This window comes from Solanum pennellii, chromosome 2 (genome assembly GCF_001406875.1).
Source record: "Solanum pennellii chromosome 2, SPENNV200".
NCBI classification, from domain to species: Eukaryota; Viridiplantae; Streptophyta; class Magnoliopsida; order Solanales; family Solanaceae; genus Solanum; species Solanum pennellii.
This window is the reverse complement of record NC_028638.1, coordinates 52,984,431-53,002,517: the sequence shown is the minus strand read 5'-3', so window position 1 is coordinate 53,002,517 and position 18,087 is coordinate 52,984,431. Positions and strand designations below refer to the sequence as shown.

Here is an 18,087-nt window from a genome sequence, read left to right as displayed (position 1 = left end):
AACCTTCAGCCGTTGCGTAGGTGGATTTTGAGTCATCGAGGAAGAAAAAATAGGGTGCAGCTTAAAAAAAGAAACACAGCCCCACCCCGCTATTTTATTAGCCAAATAAATGATATATTCCAAATTTTTATGCCTAAAAATAATTTGTGGTGAATTCTTTTTTTTAATGTTTAAAAATTTAAAATTTCCATTTTTCTTACTATATGTCGAATATACATTAATTTAATTAAGTTCATACCATAAATTAATGTTCCACTGACATTAATTTGTATGCATATATATTAATGTACTTAGGTTCATACCATAATGGGGATAATTCATTTTTTTAATATATACTGAATAAATGAATAATATTAATAATAGTATATATGAGCGTATATACAATATATAGTTATCCAAACAAGCATTTATATATATATATATATGAACTCAGATCTAAATGGGACCTCTTTTACTTTTCATATTACTAACATATTAATTAAAATTTTAAATATCTGCTAAAAATTGATATGAGTATATAAATTATGCTATTTATGAACGAACAATAGTTATGCCACTTATGTTATTAAATTAAAATATGGAAAAATTATTTGGATGTGTATCTTTTAATAAATAACTACTGATTTTAGCAATATTTTTTATTTATGAGAAAATTGTATATAATTTCAAATTAAATGTTATAATCATAGTTTGATTCAATCGTATATCATAGCAAATTGTTGTTATTTCGCCTCTCCTGGTGAATCTCGTCTGCCATTCTCGTTCTCTCATTCGCCTCTCGCTTTTGATACAAACGCTGCTAGATCTTGCTCGCCACTCTCTCAGATCTCGCTCGTCACCATGCCTCTCTCGCTACAAACAAAAAAGAAATTGTATAAATTGTGTTGTTGTTTGTATAAAGCGAGAGAAAATTGTATATACACATCCAAAATATACATATTTTTTCGTCCTATATACTTATCATTTTACAATACAAATATTTTCCTGCCCATTTTTCCTTTGCCTTTAATTTCTCTCTTCTCGTTTTATACAAACAGATTATACAATTGATTTTTTTATATGTATATCGAAACGGAAACAGTTTATATACATTTGTTTTCTTTTGTCTATGTATAGCGAAATATACATATTTATGTTTGATATAAGCGCAATTATGCTAACTATAGTTATAACATACAAATATGATTTTTGTGTTTTTTATATGTGAAAATTGTTTTTTATTTATTACCATTTATAGCAGTACTATATTAAATCTACAATATGTATTAAAAAGTGAATCATGTATGCAATATATATATAATATATCATCAATAAAACTTATATTATATGTGAATAATAATAAATTATTTTTTATAATATATATTAAAATTGTATTATAAATATATTGAAAATTATTAAGCGAGAAAAGATATTATTGCTATAAATAATAAATATTTTATAATATAACATATATACGTAAGAATTCCACAAAAAATAAATTAAATATGTTGCACAATGTAAAAATCTCAATTTCTTTTTTGAGGATCAAATCACGTGAATGAAAATGTCAATTCAGAAGTAAAGTTTTTTTCTGTGTATTTTATTTTCTCTGTCGTAACACAACACAATATGTTAAAATACATAATCTGAATTATTTTTATTTAAGAAGTTAATGTAGTCCCCTAATTCTTGTTTATGTCATCATCAATATCTTACTTACAATTTTTATCGTTTCAGATTCTGACTTAATAAATTCGGCCTAACATTACATACTGCTACTATTTAACTACTCACAACATCTTTTTTGCTCTGGGCATTCAAAATGGAAGGCTTTTTCTCTTTTCAAATCCTAGCGTGCACACTACTCTTCTTCATCATAATCCATCTTCCTCCTCTCTTTTCCGACGAAAACAAGTTGTTTTCCAGCTGCGGCAAGTCCTTCAACTGCGCAAATATAACTGAAATTACTTATCCTTTCTGGGGAAATGATCGACCGAAGGAATGCGGTTACCCTGGATTCGAGCTTCAATGCGACGGTCAGGGAAACACTGTAATACAGATTTCGAACGTAAATTACCTTGTTCTGGATATTAATTTGGATGCTCAAATTATTACAGTTACTAGAAAAGATCTAGGTATAGATGGAATTTGTCAATTTAACTCGACTATAGATAATTCCAATACATTCGAGTACGCTTCGAGCTTAGTGAATGTCACGTTCAATTACGCGTGCTCGCCCTGGATCGGATCGTTCAATTGTCCGATTAATGGAGTGAATCATAAGAATAGTTTTACAATTGGAGGTGATGAGGGAGCTGGGACATGTCATGCTAGTCTAGTTGTACCAGGTCGAAAGGAGTTGCCGTCTGGAGGAATAATTCGAGATTTGGGGGATTTGAAGCAGTTGCTGGAACAGGGATTTGATGTGAAATGGAAAGTGGATACTAGTCATTGTAAGGAATGTGAAAAGTTTGGGGGACGTTGTGGATTTGATGCTGGTGCTAATGAATTTAGGTGTTTCTGCCCTGATGATCAATCTTCTTCTTCTTCGTCGTCGTCCAATAATGCGTGTACCAATGGACTTCCTTTCTCTGGAACTGATAATAGTAAACCGCTTTCATCCCTGGCTACACCGCCTGGTACGTTTTTCCGATTTCCTTCTTAAGATCTGTGCATTTTCCGACCATTAATTTTGAATTAGTGTATTGTTAGTTAATCTAATTAAGAGAACTATAAGTGAATTAGTTGCATTCGTTTAACAAGTTATATATAAAACTATTTTAATCAATAATAGTGTATTAAATTTGTATGTTTTGACAGTAGAAGCCAAAAGGAATTCATTAGAAAGGCCATTGAGTTTCTCCCATAAATCATCACCAATGATATAGAGAGAAAGAGAGTATTCTATTCTAAATTTTATAGTTTCATTTATGATTTGAATTATGGGTGAGCGTTGGGAGAGAAGCGGATGGTAATCGTCACGGAAGGAAGAGCGGTGCCGATAAGGATTTCTCCCTTCGAATGGAAAGAAACATATACATGCATACACTTTTAATGTTGGACACGTCATCTTTTAATTTGTGTTTGACACAGTTAGGATTGACTTATAAATTTTTTTTTTAAAGTTTAAAGATAAAAAGTTAAAAGATTTTTAAGTTCAAAAATTAAAATTATTTTAAATTTATATAAAGTCAAGTTAAAGATTTTTAAGTTAAAAATTAAAATTATTTTAAATTTATATAAAGTCATTTTTAATCTTGTCAAACACTTTCTTACTTACTTTAAGTCAGTTTTTTACTTATTTTAAGTTATTTCTTTTACCTTTTTAAGTTATTTTTTATATATATCAAAATACTTTGAGAAATCAAAAACTGAGTTAAAAATAGATTTGACTAACTTTTAAATCAATCCAAACACAATATTGGAGTTCCTTTGGATTGATTTGAGTAGCTTTTAAGTAAAAAAAAAAAGTCATTTCTATCAAAAAAAGAAAAAAGTAGGGGAGGGCTATTTTTGATTTTTGACTAGTGTCCATTTAGATTAATTTATTTTAGATGTATTTAAGCCAAAATAACTTTTAAATAGTTTTGAAGTGTCTGGTTAAAGTTAAAAAGAGCTAATAAGCACTTATTTGAAAGACAAAATAAAAAAAATTAATGTATACTATTAGTCGCGAATGATAATCATAACAAACTATAGCTATCATGAGTAATTAATTAATATAAGTTTGTTTAAACGTAATTTTCCCAAAAATTAAAGATCTAAACAAAATAAGCAAAAAGTTGACCCATCTATTAGAAGATGCAACTCCGACCCAAAATCAACTTTTCTCTAATTCCATCCTAACGCTGGGCTTTTATGGGCTTGGCTTTGTTGAACTAGCATTGCTTGGTAAAAATTAGAAGCCCAGTTCCTTCTCGTCCGGTGGAAGTGCACAAATAATTGGTTTTGGTCATCATGGAAGTTTAGCCACCTTATAAATAACGTCAAGCATACAGGTTTAGAGTTTTAAAATTTTGCGTTTGAAGTCAATTAAATTGATTGTGTAAGCTAGCTTCAATTTTTTTTTATGTGAATAGCGCCTGAAATTATGCTAGACAATGCCGAACTTCAAACATGTATATTTGAAGGTTTAGGCACATGAATTCGAAACTAAAATCATCTTTGGAGAAGGTTAAACATGTTTTATTTCCAATTGTAACCTTGGATTTAATAGAAATCTTTGGTGGAAGATCCTTGGAGAGGTCAAAACTGTAATTTTGTTGTTTAAATAAGAGTTAAGAATAGTTTATATTGAAATATAAAATTCAATCAAATACGAGAAAAAATAGCACTCTACTATATTTTATTCCGAAATTGTCATTCTATATCATTATACCCCTTTTTGTTTTAGATAGAAAGCTTTCCTACTTTAGAACGAGGACTCACCTTGCACTTTGTTGAAGCACTTCACTTAATGCACAAGATCCTATAAGTTGATTCCTTCTACCGCTACTTCTAAAATCTCTTCTCCATCTTCCATTTGGTGCATCTTTATTCTAAGTAAGTTAATTCCAAGAATTAGCCTAATATTTATGTTTGGACTCACAAAACTCACCAAATGATTCTACATACGAGTCATCTATGGACTTAGAAATGGTAAAAGCCACCAAACCTGGTTGTTCATAAGCAAATTATAGTATATGTGGTTGTTGGATAGTCCATGACATAGTTGTCCCAATTAGATAGAAACGCTTAACAAACCTCCAATCGTTTTCTAATGTACAAGTAATTTCTTGACTTCTCTATATAATACACTGCCTAATCCCAAATAAAGAAGAAATTAAAAAAAATACTAAACAACAAAAAGATGCCCCAAATCTTAGATATTCTTTTCTGTTTTTTCTTTTCCACCACTGAAAAATCAACTCTCTAGGTAAGTTTTCATTTTCCTTAAGAGAGCACCTTTGATTTCCTCCACAGTTAAGATTCAGTCAATGTGAATTATTTTTTCCATGACATCCCTAATAAAGAAAAAGTGTAGTATCATTAAGTGAAGTCATTTTTATCACCCAATTTCCTATGTATATCATCTTCTTCATGCTTTATTTCCACCTACTTTTCTGCTCACCTTACACTTGTTTAATAATCCATTGCCTCCTTCGTTTAGCCACATTCATTTCCCAATTTTTTCCAAATGAATTCTCAAAGCTTTTACTTCTTCTCTCTGTTCACTCTGTTTTCATCACTTGTACTATTTCATGTACCTCGAGGTTCGAGTAACCCTGATGAATTTTACCAGACTTGTGGGAAAACATATACATGTGGTAATATTAAGGGATTAAGTTATCCTTTTATGAGTGTCAATGATCCTTCCTTCTGTGGCTATCCTGGTTTTGAGCTCAATTGCAATCAGGATGGTAGTACTACAATGGAAATGGAAAACATCAAGTATCGAGTTTTAAACGTACTTCCAACAACCCAAACGATAAGAATTCTGAGGGAGGATATCATGAAATCAACTTGTCCTGTTGATTTGGTTAACACCACTCTGGATTACTCCATCTTCGATTATGCCTCTGGCTATACAAACTTGACCTTTCTATACGATTGCCCTGTTGCATCCGACTTTGCAGAAATGGATGGTACTTTCACTTGTAGAAATAGCAAATATCACAATGTTTTCGTACTACCTGGTGCTGTAGGCCCGGGGAAGTGCGATGCTAGTGTCACAGTTCCAGTGCCTCAAATGAGTGCTGGTAATGTAGGGTCATTGAATACATCAGGTCTGGCACAAGTACTACAAGAGGGGTTTGATATAAGATGGAAACTTGAAAGTAAAACCTGCAGTAAATGTATCCAAGACAAGGGAAGATGTGGATATGATGAATATTCGAAGCAAACAACTTGCTTTTGTCCTGGTCCTCCTTATGCATCTTCTTCTTGTCCAGTTGCTACTTTTGGGCTCCCTACTTATGGATACGCACCACCATTACCAATATCTATACCATCTCCATCCCCAGGTAAATGTTCTTGTTTTCCTAAAACTAATTCCGGCTCAATTTGCCTTCTTAGTCAATGGATTTGATTCACTCACTCCATGGGGTTTACTTTTTCTTGTGTCGAATTGGACTAATTAGCTACTTCGATAATCTTAAGCTAACTCAAGGGTAACGAAAAGGACCAGTGTTTATCCCATGTAGATGCATAGATTATATTATAATAGCTGATCGTGTAAAGTTAAACGCTTATCAAGGTCTCAACTTGATTGTAATCTCCTAGATTAGTTTAGTAATCCAATCTTCTGTTACGTTCATCTCTGAAATAATGTATCACTTCCGCTACTGTGTTAGGTCTAGTTTTACGTAGCTGTCATTTTAGTTGGTATTAGGTATACCTCCACCAACCAACCATTAATCATAAAGTCTATCATTGAGATATTCTTTTTATTTTCTCTACATTGAACATATTTTCCACTCAAGGCTGAATATAACTATTGTAAAATGATAGACTTTATGATTAATGATAGATATCAACTACATCATCCATGTATAACTATTGAGTGGAAAAAAAGTTAGCTGACTTCACATGGTGATGTAGTTGATATATATCTCCAGTATGAAGACTCAGTAAAACAAATTAAGAAATCCAACTACTACTAGTTTGAGTCATGGTTGAATTAGTACGAATTAGTACATCACAGTCAAATGTTCTCCAATTTCTCTTCTAATTTTTAGCATGAGAGTTGTTGTAGGCTCAATTAAATATTAATATTGTCTCCTTTGAGCCTAAACCGCACAACTTTAACATATGTCTCTAGGTTCTATGGCAGCAAAGGCTCTTAGAGTAGATGTAGTATTTGGGCATATAAATTCTTAACATTCTCCTAAATGGCAGAGCATGTCTAGGAGATAAATCTGTTATAGCATCTTACAAGTTAGTACTGTCTTTTTTTCTCCTCATAATCTGTCCGGTGAAAAGAATATAATGGTTCACCAATCCCTTGAAGGGTTGATGTATGACTTTTCACACCTCCTCTCAAAGAAATGGATTTTAGGCCTAAATCAACCTCAAATGATAGCTCAAAAGGTGAGAATTGTCCGAGCCATATTGAAGAAACCACCATACCTTAAAGGAACGATGTGGGACTCTTCACACAAACTTTTCTGGTTTTGAAAGATGTTTGTCCATCCTTACTGTTATCGCATTTCCGCCTGAAATTCTCATTGTAACATTTAGTTTACGGTTAGCCACTATCATTTTGAATATTTGTCGTCAAATTGACGAGCACATGGACTCTAATTTAGACATAAAGCTCATGTTGGGTTGTCTGATTATAAGTCTTAAGAGGTGAAAACTACTTCTAGAAGTTGAAGTTAATCGTATAAATAAGCAATTACGTACGTGGACGGAAGTGCACGTAGTTGTATTTGGTAAAAAGCTGTTGATAAACACTTTTTCCAGTAAAAATGGCTGAAAATGTTTATGAGTCATAAAATCATAACTTAAAGGTGACCAAATTATGACTTACAAGAACTTTTGGTGTTACCAAACTAATAGGTGCTAGCTCCAAAAAGTGATTATAAACTAATTTAACCAATTTATAAGCTTTAAAATGAATTTCTCGTATTTACAGTGTGGAGCAATCATGGGATATCTTATCATGTAGGCAAGTTTTCACACGTTACAATAAACTATTTAGCACATGACTTGGGGTATTTCATCTGTTTTTTTGCACATAATACATGTCTTAATTTTATGACCACTCTAGTCTTAGCTAGATGGTTTCTTTCACGGGATTTACTAGTTCCTTACTCACCAAATATTAATAGACGACTCTAATCATAGTTGTAAATATAATTAAATTTCGTGAGTCATACTAGTAGTTTTATATATTATTAAAGTAATATAATATTTTTTAGGACACGGTGTTTGTTGTATTAGACCAAGTCTAGCACCCCTAAATTCCAATAGAAGCTTCTAATATATCTCCCTTTTCTTGTAAATATATGTGAAATTTGGTTATCTATTTCGTCAAAAGATCGTTGTACTGGTAGCTATATGTTGACCAAAACATGACAAATAAAGCACCCCATCTTTATCGTTGAATTTTATATCTCATCTTCCTAATTTAATTTGTTGTTCTTCCAAACCTCCTTTCTCTGTCCCTTAAATCCTCATCTCCTTTCAGCTTAGCTCCTGAATAAAGCTCTTTTACCACGATTACCAGTTAGCGCCTCTCTTTCTTAGGTGGTGCTAATTCCCTTAATCAAACAGAAATGCATCCTTATTTTTTGCTCTTCACTACCACAATATTTATCTTGATCTATATACCGGGGTCTTTCTGTCAAGATGACGAACAATACAGGAGTTGTGGTGAGCCGTTTCGCTGCGGCAGCATGGATATAGTTTACCCTTTTTGGGGAGGGAGTAAACCAGAGTATTGTGGGCATCCAAGTTTTGAGATCAAGTGCGAAAGTAACATCCCCAAAATTACTATTGAATCAGCAGGATACGAAGTGATAGATATCAACACCCCTAATCGAATTGTAACCCTGGCTCGGGATGATTTACTGAGTAATATTTGTTTGGATAATGCTGAGAATGCCTCCTTTGATTTAAACACTTTCAGCTATCTTTCGAGTGACCTGAATATTACTCTGTATTTCGGCTGCACCCTCCGCCCTGGTTCGCAATTACCAGCTTCGTCTCCAAATAGATTCAATTGCAATAGCAATATATTTGGTATATATACGCTGATCAACGTTCCCTTCGACCTTAGTCTGGTAACATGCCAGGAAGAAATAATAGTTAGGGTCAATCAAACGAATGCTGTGGCATTAGCCAGTCCTACAGCTTCGGTGGAAGTTCTGAAAAGAGCCATTGCTGGCGGGTTTTCAGTAAACTGGACGGCAACTATTGATTCAAAGTGCAACCAATGCGATATGTCAGGTGGAAGATGTGGATCCAATCCAGATTCTGGAGACTTTGCTTGCCATTGTGAAAATGGTACTCATCCAAACGGCTGCAACAACGGACAAAACCAAGCCGGCGGTAATCTTTTCTCTATTATTACTCATAATATACTTCGTCCCTTCGTTTCCAGATAATTACATGTCCCATCCATACATACCAGTCCTTTCTCAAGAGATTTGGATTACAAACGCTAACTTAGTAAAGATTCTTTCACAATCAGTATAGTATCAATTTAATATGAATTCTTGCTTGTATGAAAAAATCAGAATAACTTTGAAAGGAAAAAAACCCCAATTAATACCTTCTCCATCATCTTGAAAAAATATTTATTTTTGGACTAACTAGAAAACACAGTATAGTATGGACCAACGGAAGTACTTGTTTTGCATTGCTTATCTAGTATTAAACTCTCCATAAAATTTTGTACGTGTTATAATTTTGTCCAAATTCCATAGGAAACTCAATATACTACAGCCTCTAGCCCTCTATCTACCAGTTCCAATTCTTGAGCGTGTTCGTATGGCTCCTTTTTTATTTTATTTTTATTTTTATATCAGCGTAAATATAAATAATCGTTTATAGTATATGCAAATAATATTCTTACAGAACATCCTTACAATTTAAAATTTGAAATCTTGAAAAATAAGATATCTTATTGCTACAACAAATAAAAAACTGGAACCTAATTTTAGACTTAGGACTGTGTCTGCGTTTGTGCCATTGTTGTATTGTTTACTTGTCGTCGGCATCAACATTTGGCATTGTCAAAACACAAAGAAACTACTATTCTTAATCCGAGTAGAATAAGCCTCGGACTAAAAAAATATTATATAAATAATATGAAAAATACAATAATTCTCTAACTAACCAGAAAAAATACACATTTTTATTGACAAAGTAAACAAGGATACAGTTCTTTATTTGTAGTTCTTGTACTTTTAGTTAGTTCTGTGTTAATTCAAACTTGGTTGGCGCTTGAATAAAACGACTTTTTTACTGTGATATTTATTTTTATTATATATATATACACGTTCTACCTTCCTCTTTAAAAAAAAAAAATTGATTTCAGATAATTCTATTCATTGATCAATGCATTAAACATGTATAAAAAATTACAGTTGGTATTTTTGTTTTCTTGTTTCTAGTGGAATTCACACTAAACTTTTTATGATTCAATTTTATTGAGGTTTGACCACACCAAGTTAAGTGCTACTCCCCCAATTTCATTTTACTTTAATTCATATTCCTTCTATATCTAATTACTCATCTATTTTTTTACTGATACATCTATTAAAAAATAATTATTGATATAAAAATTTATTATTTTATCCTTATTAATTGTAAAGTGAATGAATTAAAAAACTTAAAATTTCAAAAAAAGTTCTACGAATTAAAAACTTAAAATTTAAAAAAATTCCACCATTTTCAATATAATTAATTGAGGGTATAATAGATAAAAAGAAATTATCCTTTTTTTATTTATCAAAATGAACAAGTAATTAAAGATAATTTAAAAAAAATATACAAATAATTAAAAACAAGAGAGTAAGACATAAATATTAAGATAGTTTTTGTTAAGAATATTTTCTTTATTAATAATACACTGAAACTTTAACTTTAATTATCATTAGTTTGTGTAGTTATTTAATATTAAAGATGGTAATATGAACAAAATCTAATTTAAAAAACTTGAATTTATTAAAATGCACAAATAAAAATAGAAACACTAAATAAAATGAAACATAGGGAGTAATTACTCTTTTAGTCTAGGTTTATAAATTATATTGATCCTTAACATTCAATTTTTTTTGCATAATAAATAAATATTCGTTTAACTTTGACTTCATATTTATTTGCTTCAATTTTGAAATTTTTATAAATTGTTGTCCACTGTTTTATTTTTGAATGTTGTCTGTTATACAATTTTGAAATGTTTAACTGTATTTATCAATTTTATAAAATTAATTGATAAGTTTAAAATTAGTTCAAAATATTATCATTAATTATAATTATTTCTCTATTAAACTTAATCTTCAATTTATAATTACTATGTAAATATATATGTCTACTTATTTTATTTAAGATATAAATGTTATATTAGACCAAGTTAAAATTAAAATATATATTTATGTTTCATTAAAATTTAGATGTCTTTCAACTTCTTTCTTTTCTTATTCAACATGAATAGTAATGACATTCAACTTTCAGTCAAATCCTTTTTTTTTGTCTCAAATGTAATCTCAGATTATCACCATCTTCCAAATTTCCTTTAATAATGACAGATATGAATCTGCAGACTACAAATAATTCCAGATATGAGTCTCTTTTCGTATTCCAAATGACTCTCTCCTACCCTTCCACCACCACCAATGGCCGCGGCGGCGCCACCATCACAATTACTCTCTTGTTCGCCACCTTTATTCTCACAACAACCTTCTGCTTCTCTGATGACAACGTCTTATTCCCCAATTGTCATCTCACTTACTCTTGTGGTTCTATCCGTAACATCACCTACCCATTTACCGGCGGAGATCGCCCTGACTACTGTGGCCTCCCGGATTTCAAACTCCGATGTGTTGACGATAAACACACCGAGTTCACTCACCAATCACTTACCTACCGTGTTCTTTCTATTAATCAGTCATCAACGACCATGACTGTATCGAGAATCGACCTCTGGAAAAATTCCTGTCCTTCGCAATTCATCAACACCACTTTTAATTCTACCGTTTTCAATGTCGACCGTAACGAAGACGATGAACTTTCGTTGAGCTACGGCTGCGATGTATCTGCATTGGTTATCACGCCTCAGAATTTGTTCAACTGTAGTGTAGATGGTTTGAATTCCACCGGCGCATTTTACTTACTAGGTCCAATTCCAAGTGACCCTTTTCTGAATGTCATAACTTGTACAACTATGGTCACTGTTCCGATGTCTAGAACAGTGGGTAAAATGCTACATAGCAATGAGATTGCTCTTGGGGAGGCATTGATGCAGGGGTTCAGTGTGAAATATGATACCCCTTATGATAGGCGCTGTTCTGAGTGCAAGAGTCTGGGTGGGAATTGCGGATTTAATGTGGGGTTGTCTCAGTTAATTTGTATTTGTGCTGAAATGCCTTGTCCATTTCTTCGAGAAGATTCTCATGAAAGTTCCTCACAAGGTACTGAAACTGAGAACTTTATCCACTGATTGATTTAGCTTAACAGTAACCCAGATAGAGAATCGGTACATATAGGTGTTGATTGTCCTAGTTGATGAATCCCGAGTTCATGGTCTGAGACATTGTTTGTTCTACTCCGACATGATTGCATTGCGCTTGATTGATATATATGTAGTGTATCACGTGTAATCTTACAAGTGGGGTTTGGGAAGGGTGGTGTGTGCACGGTCTTCGCCTTACCTTGTGAAATTAGAGAGGTTGTTTCCAACTATAATTTCATGCTTTTGCATTTATATTTGTTATGACTGTATGAGTAGTTGTTATCTTATACCACTAATAATATAGGTCTTTGATTCAAGGTATACCCAATGCGCTATGCGACTTGCTAACACAAAAGTGAACTTGAAATGAAGTGTAACTTAATGTGATTTACTAGAATCTTCATGTTAGTTTTTAGATTTTCATGCTATGTTCTCTTCAGGTATCCCTAGGAATTCTTGTTACAGTATGCTTCTTTCTTATAGTTTGTATTTTTCAGATCTATTGTTAGCGAATACATCAATTTCATCTCGCCACATGAGTTCTGTTAGTTTCTCCTAATTCCAGACGGATTTACCTTATGTTTACCTGAGCATCAATTGTAGTTACCACTTAATTGACGACAGTATGACTGTTTTGCAGATAATGGAAAGAAAAATCAGACGCCACTTGCAGTAGGTATTGTCTTTGTTCTAACATTATACTAGTACAACTCAATTGACAGTCAATGCCTTGAGAAGATTGTAAACTTTCTTCTTTCGATTGCAGGCCTTGGCGTAGGAGGTGCTGTACTTGCCGGCATTGGTGTTGGGTGGCTAGTCTTCTTCTGCAGACAAAAGAGAAAGCGGATTGCATCACAGGCTTCACCTGTCCAAACCGAAAGCAAGGATCTTCCAATTTTGAGTTCAAGCAACGGCCTGAGTTCCTCTTCTACTCCTTCTTCTACCACTTTCACCAGAAGCATTCCCTCTTATCCATCTTCCAAATCTGAAGCTGATTACGGGAGGGGAAGCTCCTACTTTGGGGCTCATGTCTTCAGTTTTGCTGAACTTGAAGAAGCGACGAATAATTTTGATCCATCTAAAGAACTTGGAGATGGTGGTTTTGGTGTCGTGTACTATGGTATGTGTGTTCTCTTTCTTGAATTATTATTATTTGGTGAGAGAGCTTCCTAACAACTCCAAGTAATTTGTTATCAGGCAAGCTCCATGATGGTCGCGTGGTTGCAGTCAAGCGCTTGTATGAGAACAATTTCAAGCGTGTGGAGCAGTTCATGAATGAAGTAGAGATTTTAACTCAGCTACGCCACAAGAACCTAGTGACGTTGTATGGGTGTACATCTAAACGAAGCCGAGATTTACTCCTAGTTTATGAGTATATACCAAATGGGACAGTGGCAGATCATCTACATGGTAAACGGGCCAAATCTGGCTTACTCTCTTGGCCTGTCCGAATGAACATAGCCATTGAGACTGCTGAAGCCCTGGCTTATCTCCACTCCTCAATTATAATACACCGTGACGTCAAAACCAACAACATTCTGTTAGACAATGATTTCCATGTGAAAGTTGCTGATTTTGGGCTATCAAGACTGTTCCCAACTAATGTCACACATGTCTCTACTGCTCCACAGGGTACACCAGGCTACGTTGATCCTGAATACTACCAATGTTACCAGCTCACTGAAAAGAGTGATGTCTATAGTTTTGGGGTGGTCTTGGTAGAGCTGATCTCATCATTAGAAGCTGTGGATACCAACAGGCACCGCCATGATATTAATTTGTCTAATATGGCTGTCAACAAGATCCAAGGTCATTCAATTCATGAATTAGTTGATCCAACTCTTGGATTCTCAACAAACAGCTCCGTGAGGAGGATGACTACATTAGTCGCTGAGTTAGCTTTCCGATGTCTGCAACAAGAGAGAGATCTGAGACCTTCAATGCAAGAAGTGCTGGAGACATTGAGAGGCATCCAGAATGGAGAGTCGAAAGCACACAATGCTGAGGTACTGGATATTGTGGTAGATGATGTTGGGCTCCTAAAGGACTCCCTTTCTTCTCCGGAATCAGTTGCCGCTGACAAATGAGTTGACAGCTCCACACCACATTCTAGTGGATGAAATATGTTTTTCAGGTTGGTTGAATTCGATGCAAGGTGAGGAAGCAACTACTATTATGGCACTTGTGATCAGTATCTCGCGTCTTCCATAGATAATTAATTTCTTATTTTTGCTTACATATAGTTATGTTGTTATCGTCAATATTTTCTGTGGGAGATTAATTTAAAACTGCTTTTCGCATAAGGCAATGTATATAAATAGTGAATAGGGCTGCCAACATTCTAGTATACATATGCATCTCTGCTCTTTTGTACACCAGGTTTTGTTTCTTTATGGACCTTAAAGACATTTATGCTGAGGACATGAAAATAAATGCACAGCAAAAATACACTGCAGCAGAACTCATTCTGAGCCTATTCATAGCTTGGAGTGCTAGGTTTTTACTAATCATTTAAAGGAACAAACTCTGATATTAAATTGTAAAGAGAAAAAAGGAACAAAACTCCAATTCATGGGAACACCATACCTATTGCTCTAGAGAGCAGGGCTAGCATATATTATAATTGTGAAGTTCAGGTGAATTCATTAGTTTTTCCTACAAAAAATATAAATAAATTGTTAATTGTTAATTCAGTAACCACTTTATATTAACATGAGATCATTATATAATTTCAATTTGAGAGTACACCTGTAGGACCACATTGATTGATCTATTCTATCGTATACAACCATACTTTGCATTTATTGCTGAAAGAAGTTGTTTCTAAATTCTAGGACTTCCTGGCCTCCTGGCCGTGCTTAATTATTTTATGTCATTTCAGAGGAGGATTTTGAGAAAATTGATGGGACTTTTGAATTTCGATTTGGAAGCTGTATAATCTAGAAAGTCATTCATCAGTTATAATTGTGGAAATTTCCTGCAAAGTAGGTGAGCTCAATACCTGTTGGCTTGTTACTTGCTGATCATAGAATTGAATGTTTCAACTTTTTCCAGGTCGAGGAAAAATAACAAACAAAAGAAAATGGAAGCAATTTTAACCCCTCACAAAGAGAATGTCTACTGCCTTCTGCCTTGACTTGCTTTCCGATTTCCACCTACTTTCTAAAGCTTCTATCTGACGTACAATTCCGGGGAAAAGGACGAATATCCACATTTATCGATGGATAAGATTGTGCAATGTATCCCTATTTAGTCTTCTGTTACTCTTCTATTAGAGTAACGGACATATAAACTCTAGTTTTTGAATGGCAGAAACACCAATATCTCAAAAATATGACGAAGAATATTTGTATATCATTAAGGTTAGTTCTGGGATATATTTGTCTTGTTTCCCTACAATTAATGCAAATATGACATTGCTCTAATTCAAAATACCCCTAAACTTGAGATGAATTTAGGAGTGTATTTTTAACACTTTTCTTGATTTTTCATAAATAATTTCACGCTTCTACAAGATTATAATTTGAGACCACTTGTTTTGTCATGTAACAAATCATAAATATATCTAAATTTAATTAATCAAATAAAAAAATATTTGAAAACCATCAATAATTTAAAAATAAAATAAACAATTTATCTCAAATTCCAAGATATTTTAATACTACTCTCCTCTAATTTATTCGACTGAAAGAAAAGAAAAAACCTACACTTTACTTTCTTAGTTTGGTTGTTGTGTCTTATCCAAAAAAAAAAATGTTAAACGCTGATGGGGTTATTTGAGATACTGTTATCCATAAACTGAACTAATAACAAAAAGATATTTAAACGTACGTTGTAGTTTCAAATTGAGAAATATGGTAAAGTCGGCAATTTTCTTAATTTTATTTTTTTCAAAAATTGCCTTAAACAAGGACTGATATTAACATGTAAGAATGCTACACGTGGATACATTTCAAAGGCAAAGCAAATTACTTAATATTCACACAAATTGAACACAATAAACATGAGAAATGATAAGAAATTAGTGGGGAAACGACAAATGTGATAATGTAAGTTGGGATACTGGTGACAATAGCGTTAACGCCGAATAATGAGATAGTCATCATCCTATTTTCTTCCGTTGATGGACAACTACTCCACATATATACGCATGCAATTATTTACATAACTTTTCAATATTCAAAATCCAAACATTAAATCTCCATCTCAAAGACACAATAACATGGTTGAATCATCTATCCCAATAAATAAAATGTAACAAAAAAAATAATTACTTTTTGCAATTCATAATTAAACTCGTATATGAGATTTTTTTTAAAATCTAAACATAAATATGATATAAAAAATTAATTTATTAACTATTAATACGGATTTTTTTTATTTTTCAGTGGTAACTAATTAACGTATCTTTGGAATTAAAGAATGGAGAGTGGTCCTTTCATCTATCATTGATAAGGGAGAATGAACGGGTCCAGTCAATGTATATACACTATTGCACATAGGAATTATAATGGTCCCAAACTTGGATAAATATGCACGAACAAGTTCAACCAATATTTACATACATAGAATATGGAATTGAAAGTTAGGGAATATACAAGTGGCCATTTATTCTTACTAAAATAAAATTCTTATACTACAATATAGTTTTAAAACTTCTTACAAATGGCGTAGCCACGTACTATCGAGGGTTTCCAATCGGACACTTTCGTCGGAAAAAAATTAGCATATATATAAGTAAAATAATATACGAAATGATTAAATAACCTATTTTGGACACCCTTAATATAACAATTTGCTATTTCTGGACACTCTTGAAGAAATTTCTGGCTCCGCCACTGTCTTACAATATACTCATTCTACATTATCAATATGTATTAACGACTAAAAAATTACCTAAATACATAATTTATTTCATCATATTCTCTAAAAATTTCTATCATTTAAAAAAATTATAAAAATTCCTATTCTCTCATATTTTCGATTACATCACTTTGCGCGATGATTGAATATATCACTTTCAGATACATCACTATACGCGATGTAGTACACATAATTCATCACTATATGTAATGTACCGAAACGTATTATATCACTTTATGTGATGTATTGATCGAATATATCACTATACACGATTTATCAAAGCGTGCAATGTATTCGAAATTAAAATACGATATATCAGACACTTTTGGGATGTATCCGAATTCTATCATTTTTATTTTTTTTTTGTAATTTTAGAAAGTTATGAATGGGATGTAATTAGTCTTTTTTAACACTAAAAAAAATTGTGTAAAAATTACTTATTACAAATTTATATATATAGAGAGAGGGGTTAAATTCAAAAATGGTTAATAAAAAAAAAAAAAGTGGACCCACATATGAAAAGTGATGCCGAACTTGGGAGAAGAGGCCACGTTTCGGTTTCAGCGTTATACCGCGGCAGGCTTATAAGTGGGGAGGATAAACAAAGCAGCCTTAAAAGACCCAAACAGACGGTCCATATTCTTCGGCCGTACTAAATCCTTCCCAATTCCCCCTCTCTCTTCACTACCATTTTCGCTAACCAAAAAAATAAATTACTAATACTGTTAAATTTGTCGAAATACTTACCTCAGATCGCAACGAAAATGGCTACTTTGCAGAAATTCAAGCTTCTCGCAACTCAATGTGCAGTAGCAGGAAGTCCAACCCGGAGTCCAACAACAAGCCCAGTTATTCACCTCCGCCGACGGAAGACTCTCCGTATGCTCCTCAGTCGTAGCATCGGCGGCGGAAGTGGCCGTAGGTTGCCTCGACGGGAAGTCTGTTCGCCGGATCGGTTTGTTGGAGATCGCGAATCGACGGAGAAGGGGAAAGAACTGGTGGTCAGTCATAAGCTGAAGGACTTGTTTGTTTCGTCGCCTCCGTCGTTTGCTGAAAATACGAGACAAGGACTCTCGCCGGCAGCC

The 18,087-nt window shown here is 33.2% G+C and overlaps 3 protein-coding genes across 5 annotated transcripts in view; all 3 read left to right on the top strand.

Annotated features, from left to right (window-relative positions):
• The first annotated feature begins 1,801 nt into the window (after positions 1 to 1,801).
• Positions 1,802 to 2,644, top strand: LOC107010148 (LEAF RUST 10 DISEASE-RESISTANCE LOCUS RECEPTOR-LIKE PROTEIN KINASE-like 1.4). The gene has a single exon (XM_015209397.1). It carries the CDS (start codon positions 1,802 to 1,804, stop codon positions 2,642 to 2,644), a length of 843 nt encoding a protein of 280 aa, XP_015064883.1.
• Positions 2,645 to 4,861: 2,217 nt separating this feature from the next.
• LOC107010641 (LEAF RUST 10 DISEASE-RESISTANCE LOCUS RECEPTOR-LIKE PROTEIN KINASE-like 1.4) lies at positions 4,862 to 14,594 on the top strand. 3 transcript variants are annotated; one of them, XM_027914288.1, is made up of 4 exons: positions 4,862 to 5,981; positions 12,780 to 12,815; positions 12,906 to 13,259; positions 13,337 to 14,594. In XM_027914288.1, exons 1-4 carry the CDS (start codon positions 5,156 to 5,158, stop codon positions 14,224 to 14,226), a joined length of 2,106 nt encoding a protein of 701 aa, XP_027770089.1. In that variant the 5' UTR covers positions 4,862 to 5,155; the 3' UTR covers positions 14,227 to 14,594. The 3 variants fall into 3 exon arrangements, with proteins under 3 accessions (XP_027770089.1, XP_027770090.1, XP_027770088.1); XM_027914289.1 differs by lacking the exon at positions 4,862 to 5,981 and adding an exon at positions 5,991 to 9,012; XM_027914287.1 differs by lacking the exon at positions 4,862 to 5,981 and adding an exon at positions 11,160 to 12,098.
• A 3,003-nt stretch (positions 14,595 to 17,597) lies between these two features.
• Positions 17,598 to 18,087, top strand: part of LOC107010652 — a 1,385-nt gene continuing 895 nt past the window's right edge. The window contains exon 1 of the mRNA XM_015209942.2: positions 17,598 to 18,080. Within this exon, the coding sequence (XP_015065428.1) occupies positions 17,767 to 18,080 (314 nt within the window). The 5' untranslated portion in view covers positions 17,598 to 17,766. The remainder of the gene's footprint in view (positions 18,081 to 18,087) is intronic.